This window comes from Miscanthus floridulus, chromosome 1, assembly GCF_019320115.1.
Source record: "Miscanthus floridulus cultivar M001 chromosome 1, ASM1932011v1, whole genome shotgun sequence".
Taxonomy (NCBI): domain Eukaryota; kingdom Viridiplantae; phylum Streptophyta; class Magnoliopsida; order Poales; family Poaceae; genus Miscanthus; species Miscanthus floridulus.
Window position 1 is genome coordinate 191,535,010 of NC_089580.1, and position 6,661 is coordinate 191,541,670.

Below are 6,661 nucleotides of genomic sequence, written 5' to 3' on the forward strand. Positions count from 1 at the left end.
CCACGTCAGAAAAATAGAGTGATTTGGCAGAGAGAGAAAAGAAGAAAGCAAACAGCCGGCGCTTGACTCCTAGCCCGGCTGAATCCACCATGCAGCTTGCTCCCAGCCAGCTGCAGGCTGTAGGATCGGCGCTTGACTCCCCACCATCCTCGTTCCAGCTGCTGTGATACGTCCACGTATACATAAGTATTAAATACTTACCGTCACTATTGCAGCCAATCTATAATATGAGTTGATGGTTATAGCTTACATGACAGTAGCATACAGCCCGCTGCTAGCTGGGTTATTAACCATGCTCTTAGCGAATCGATGGCACGTTCGAGAGGAGAGGAGATATTTGTTTAGGTTGACGCGCCACCCCGGGCCCGATCCCGAGGCTTTGGTCCGCCGACGCACGAGCAGCCGATGAACACGGCCACCCAACTCATCACGAGTACCGCCTGAGAGCAGCGGAGCCGCGGACACCATCACATACCTCCACCTCCACCGCCTCCTCCGCCGCCGCCAATATAAGCGACAGCTGCAGGAGGGCCCGGGCTCCGCAGTTGAAACCGCCAGCCGTTCCTTCCCACTCTCCTCCCCGTCCCCGGTCCGCCCCCCACCTCAATTCCACACTCCGCGGCGAGGCCCTCGCCGCCGCGCGCTCGCCCACGGTCCCCGCGGATGCGCGTGGCCCGCTCGCGGACCTCGACGACGCCCTGCTCGCGCGCCGCGGCTGTTCCGCCATGGACGAGCCCGAGGGCGTGAGAGGGAGAGAGGACGCGGCGCCGGGCCGCGATGCCGGCGACGCCGAGGAGGCCGGGGACGGGTTCCAGCTCGTGACGCATGGCAAGAAGAAGAAGAGGGCGGCCAGCGGCCAGGACGGCGGGAGTGCTGGCTCTGGCGCCGTTCTCGGCGCCGGGTCGGTGCGGGCGTTGACCAAGGACAAGGGAGCCGCGCCGGCGTCGGGGGCCAAGGCCAAGGTGCCCTTCCACGATCCGAGCATTCCCCGGCCGCAGGACGTGTACAAAATCATAGTGGATAACTACAACCCGTTCGAGCATGTCTGGCTAGAGCGCAGCCAAGACGGCACCCGACGTGTTCACCCGCTGGTCAGTGATAGACTATCCTGTTGCCACTTCTCTATGTTTTGGTGTGTTCGAACAGAATGGAGGAGCTATGAACTCCTTGATCGATGTGTGGGACATGGCTTAGGTAAAATAGTATGCATTGCTTTGTTTAGTCGAGTCTTGGCTCTTGATTCTTGACCAACACTTGTTGGATCAAATACTACTGTTCCCGTCCCCCATCGCTTGGTGTGTTTAGACTGGATGTGTTGGGCGGACGTTGCCCAAAGTTTATCAGACACGGAATGAGTACAAATAATCTGATTGCTGCTTTTTTAGGTTAAATTTTCAACCAAACATTGGAAGATGGCTTTATGATAGCGGTGTGACTGTGTGTATAAATGGAAGAGGAAATGTTCAATATTAGATGAGATAGTACTTTTTTGTGGTGTGAAAAACAACCAACAAGGATATTACTTGCTTTTGACAAACAATAGTGAATCATAGGCATGTTGATATAAAAGAATCAGTATGCATGTTGATATTTTGAAAGCTAAAGGTAGTATCCTCATGCGCAACGATATGTACCATACTACCAGGTGGAAATAAAATCAGTTTGGTGTTTTTCTTTAAAAAAACATAGGACTGCTCTAAGTCTAGCGTTTATCTTCTGTATTTTTTTCCCATTGCCATGATTTGCTTGCATCCATATCCATTTATGGGATTTAACTTATTTTTTGTTGCAGGAAAAACTGCCTGTTGAACAGTTCGTTGACAGAAATGTTCCTGAGAGAGAACCAGTGAAGCCAGCTGATTTAGAGGATACACCATTTACACTGGTTGAAGATCACAAAGGCTTAGTGGAATTAGCGAAAAAGTTGAAGGGTGTCACTGAATTTGCTGTAAGCATTTGTAACTAATATTTTCATTTAAAAATCTCAAATGAATCTATGCCATACTTATATGCCTCTTATGTTGGTACTGAATACTGAAGTGCACTCTCAAGTATTTTGTTTTGTGTTGCATACATTTTTTATCGGAAACAACTGTCAAGCATGCCTTACCTGGAATTTTTTGCCCCTGCAAAACATATATCATGCACACGGTATCACAACAGTTCTCAGTGAAATGTTTTAGTTACATGTGTCTGTAGTTACTGCTATATGTTAGTTGTTGTGGAATGTGCATTGAACTTGACAGTCTTTATACTAACACTATTGAAAGTTCTTAAGCTAGATTACCTTTGTAACTGTTTGACATGAACAACACTGCACAACTTTGGTGGGTATGTAAACAAGATATCTCCCATGTTTTGTTTCTTCATCTTATAGAAGAATTCTTTTACGCCCTTTTATGTTCTAGGCTATCTGACATGCAATAGAATAACTTCCATGGATTTTATGATATGAGCAATTTAATAATTGCCTATATATTTTTTGTTCCATTTTCAGGTAGATTTGGAGCATAATCAATATAGGTCATTTCAGGGCTTGACCTGCTTGATGCAGATTTCAACAAGAACAGAAGACTTTATTGTGGACACTCTTAAGCTACGCATATACATTGGTCTCTATTTGCAAGAACCTTTCAAAGATCCAACAAAGAGAAAGGTTTTGAAGAACTCCAAAATAATGTCTGTCTATATGTACTCAATTTCTGGTTTTCATTCGTTCTTGGTCAAATAGGTAATGCATGGTGCGGATCGTGATATAATGTGGCTCCAGCGGGATTTCCACATCTACGTGTGCAATCTTTTTGACACAGGACAGGTATTTGTAAATTAGGGCCAATAATACCGTGATTCTGATTCTGCCGCCCAATTTGCTTCTTTCTTTATTCTCCTGGAAACCCTCCTTTTTAATGTTTAATAGACTGAAGATTGATTTTCTTTCTAACCATAATCAGGCTTCAAGGGTCTTACAGATGGAGAGAAACAGCCTTGAGCACCTATTGCTTCACTTTTGTGGAGTGACAGCAAAGAAGGAGTATGGCTCTATATACTCTGACCTCCCTTGCATCTACAATGGGATTTTTTTTCTCTGATTAAATCATGCCTTTTCTTGTAGATATCAAAATGCCGACTGGAGGTCGAGGCCACTTCCTGATGAAATGATCAAGTATTGTGCATATAGACCCTATTCTGAATTTCTTTTCTGTTGTGTTTGGTGTTGGATATTTTTTTCGTTTGCTCCTTTTCTTTATTGCTGACTTGCCATCAGTTATATATAAGTGACTTTACTTCTGTCCAGGTATGCTAGAGAAGATACACACTATCTGCTGTACATATATGACTTAATGAGACAGAGACTACAGAGGGAGTCAACATTCGAAAATGATCTTCTTCTAGAGGTACAGTACAAAAAGTATTGTTTTTGTTCTGGTTCCCATCTTATGTATTGAGGTCATAAGAGAATATACAGTTTGATATTGTCACCTCTTTGAATGAAGTTAAATCTAGCACCGATCTCTTTGTTGCTTGTAGTTCCTGAATTGAATCGATTGTTATTTGGACTGTCATATGTATCAAATTGCATGTCCTGATGTATGTGTTTTAATGAGAGTTTGGGTTACTGCAGGTCCATAAGCGCAGTAATGAAATTTGCTTACAGTTCTATGAGAAGGAGCTTCTGACAGATACATCCTATCTCCACATATACGGGTTCGTATGCTGCTGCCTCAGTTCCTTAACTGGCTTCTATGGTAAACAATTAGTCTTTTGTATCTTTAAAATATGTACTTTACAATTTTAGTTTTATGTGCATATCAAGTTACTGAACTATATTATTACAGGTTGCAGGAACATGAACTGGATGCAAAACAGCTGGCTGTTGTTGCTGTAAGAACATACTTTATGTACTCTCATGATCATTCTGCATTCAATATTTTGACCATTGTAAAGTCATATTGGACATCTTATTGTATTCAGTTTCTTATATTGAAATGTTGCATATATAATGAGCATCTCATATATCATATTCTCCCCACAATTTAGGCTCTACATGAGTGGAGAGATCGTATAGCTCGTCAGGAAGATGAAAGTACTGGTTATATACTGCCAAATAAGGCTTTAATTGAGATAGGTATTGCTGTTTTCTTTATATTCTGTTATTATGGTGCAAAATTGGATATGCGACTTCGCTGACTCCCCCGTCCCCTTTTTTTAAATTCAAAAGCAAAGCAGATGCCTACAGATGTTGGACATTTGAAAAGAATTGTGAAATCTAAATATCCATATGTTGAGAGCAATCTTGAGCTAATTGCTTACACTGTCTGGAATGCACTTAAGTATTCTTATGCCTTTGAAGGAATAGCTGGGCAACTAAAAAAGGAACGGCTGGAACAGGTTTGTTAGGTTGAACTTATGTTGATTTCCCTCTTTGAATACTTTAGGAATGTGCTGAGTCTAGCCCTGGACTTTAAGCTTTCTTTTGAAGCTAGTATCTTATCTTTTGCAGTTGGCTTTGAAAAGTGGTCAGGCCAATGATGAAGTGACTCCTTTGGATGCTGACATTGATAGGAGTAATTTTGATTCATCTGATCAGTCTGCAAATGTCAGTGTTGCTTCTGGCAGTGGGGCTGGTTTTATGAGTGAAGCAGCTTTGATCAGCAGCATCCACCTAGAGGATAAAACTCAAACCATATCCTCAGTTAAGACCTCTGAGACCTTGTCAGGCCTGATCAGACCAGTGAATAAGGATGTCCTGAGCAATAATATACATCAGCAGGTAATAAAAAATATATGAAACATCTAAATCTTTTTTATTTATTCTGTATTTATATCGCTGCATTTTGTATGAGGCTCAGGCTAGTCAGGACCTGAGACACACTTTAGGAGCTCTAAAAGGAAACTTGGCATCTGGAGGACAGTCAAATGAGCAGGTACAGGCAAACTATTCCTGAACAATGAAAACATCAAAGCAGTCATTCTGAATACATGTGATTTTCTATGTATCAATCTGCCTTTTTCCTGTTGAAATGTTGTTGAAGAGTTGTTGATAGTACGCATTGGGTCGCACTGGTCTTTTGGTTTGTCTACAGTTAATCTTATGCAACTTGGTATTGTTCTGAATGCCTGTCTTTACTACATGTTTTGAGATGAAGTATTTACTATGGGTTAGCTTGGATATTCATTCAACATGTGTTTACTAGAGGGTTTTCAATTTTGTTTATACCCTTCTAATTCTTGATATGTTTTGCTTCATCTCCGTTTATTTATTTTCATGATGAATTTTTGCATTTGTGCCGAGACTTTTGTCTACTGCTGTTCAATTCCAGGCTGGGAGCAATGTGGAGAATTTTAGATCTTCTGTATTTCCTTCCCAGCAGTTGTCTGGTTGGGTAAAACCATTTTATCCAAATGCTGGAATGCACAGTGACAATGTTTGGATTCAAACAACTCAGATGAATGAGACAATGCAGCTGGGCAACACACCTTACTACACACAGCTTCCAGGATATAGCACTGAAGTTGTAGGGAGCCGTTATGAACCTGAAGGCTTGCAGATGTCCGGGTACCTGTCTGGTTTTGAGCCTGGCATTGAGTCAATAAACCAAAGAAGTACAGTAACAGGACAGCCTCCTGGTAGACACAAGGAAGGAAGTTTCCAGAGTTCGGTGAGACGACAATCTTTCCCACCTTCAAGTTACAAGAAATGAGAGTACATACCAGTAGCAGTAGCTGCCCTGATGTACAGCAGAAGGGAAGGAAACGATGAGCCCCTGGCACTGATGTTTTTTTTGTGCAGACATTGACTGTGTAGAGAACAAAGACTTGGGGGGTGTTTTACTTGCCCTCTGAATGCGTCTTTGGATTTTTGGCATTCGGTTAACTGAAAGGTGAGAAACCCAATATTGACTGTAGATGCAAGGTATCGGAAGTGCCATCTCATTGCCCGTTGGCTCATGTAATGGAAGGACGGGACTAACAAACAAGTTCTGGTTCAATGGTGAATACTGGAATCGCACAAAAAAAATATACTGTGATACTGATATTGGTACAGTGTAACACCATCAATTCAAAGACTTAGAAACAAACAGCTAGCTTTGTTCTGTCCTTTCTCCCTTATTATGCTATGTCTTTCATTTTTTTTCTGTATATTTCTACGTGCGCTTCGTTGTCGAACTTTTGATTTCTATCAACGTGTAATCGTATAGCTGCCTAGGGCGTGTGGATATATTGGTTAGGAAAGTACTCATTCCCTCAGTTCCAAATTAGTAGGCATATACTAGTTCTTAAAATCCTGTCTGAGATTAGAGGAGGCACAACTAATCTCAGTTTTTTTTTCTTCATTTTGGTCAAAAGTAGCCCTACAACTTAGTAACAGGGTCTGATTGGTTGGTTACACTGAAACTTAGTAATGCATTAAGGGTGTGATTGGTTGTTTGGGCTCATGCAATCCTATATTAGGTTTTATATATGAAGCGTAGCCTAAGCTTTCAAAAATTGACCGGCTTTGGTTTGCTTGTACTACACATTTGCACTTGAAAGATTGTATTTGTTTAGTTACTGCATTATTTAGGGGTTTAGTTGCTAGAGTAATGTTTTTCTATCATAATACAAAAAAACAAGATTTTAAGTCGGTTTACCAAACTATTAGAGGTGCTATAGCAAAAGC

The 6,661-nt window shown here is 41.8% G+C and overlaps 1 protein-coding gene across 1 annotated transcript; it reads left to right on the forward strand.

The window, feature by feature from the left end:
* The first annotated feature begins 369 nt into the window (after nucleotides 1–369).
* LOC136552310 (protein RRP6-like 1) lies at nucleotides 370–6,661 on the forward strand. The gene is made up of 14 exons (XM_066543845.1): nucleotides 370–1,091; nucleotides 1,793–1,948; nucleotides 2,498–2,656; nucleotides 2,732–2,815; nucleotides 2,952–3,031; nucleotides 3,113–3,163; nucleotides 3,296–3,395; nucleotides 3,623–3,705; nucleotides 3,837–3,882; nucleotides 4,039–4,126; nucleotides 4,220–4,389; nucleotides 4,502–4,771; nucleotides 4,851–4,925; nucleotides 5,322–6,661. The coding sequence occupies exons 1-14, from the start codon at nucleotides 726–728 to the stop codon at nucleotides 5,700–5,702; spliced, it is 2,109 nt and encodes a 702-aa protein (XP_066399942.1). The 5' UTR covers nucleotides 370–725; the 3' UTR covers nucleotides 5,703–6,661.

What these genes read in the sequence shown, in the direction of transcription:
- LOC136552310 (XM_066543845.1), top strand. Translation starts at nt 726, where the DNA reads ATGGACGAGCCCGAGGGCGTGAGAGGGAGAGAGGACGCGGCGCCGGGC. An exon ending in GGAGTGACAGCAAAGAAGGA is followed by an intron (nt 3,032 to 3,112) that starts GTATGGCTCTAT and finishes CTTTTCTTGTAG; the next exon opens with ATATCAAAATGCCGACTGGA. An exon ending in GCAATAATATACATCAGCAG is followed by an intron (nt 4,772 to 4,850) that starts GTAATAAAAAAT and finishes TATGAGGCTCAG; the next exon opens with GCTAGTCAGGACCTGAGACA.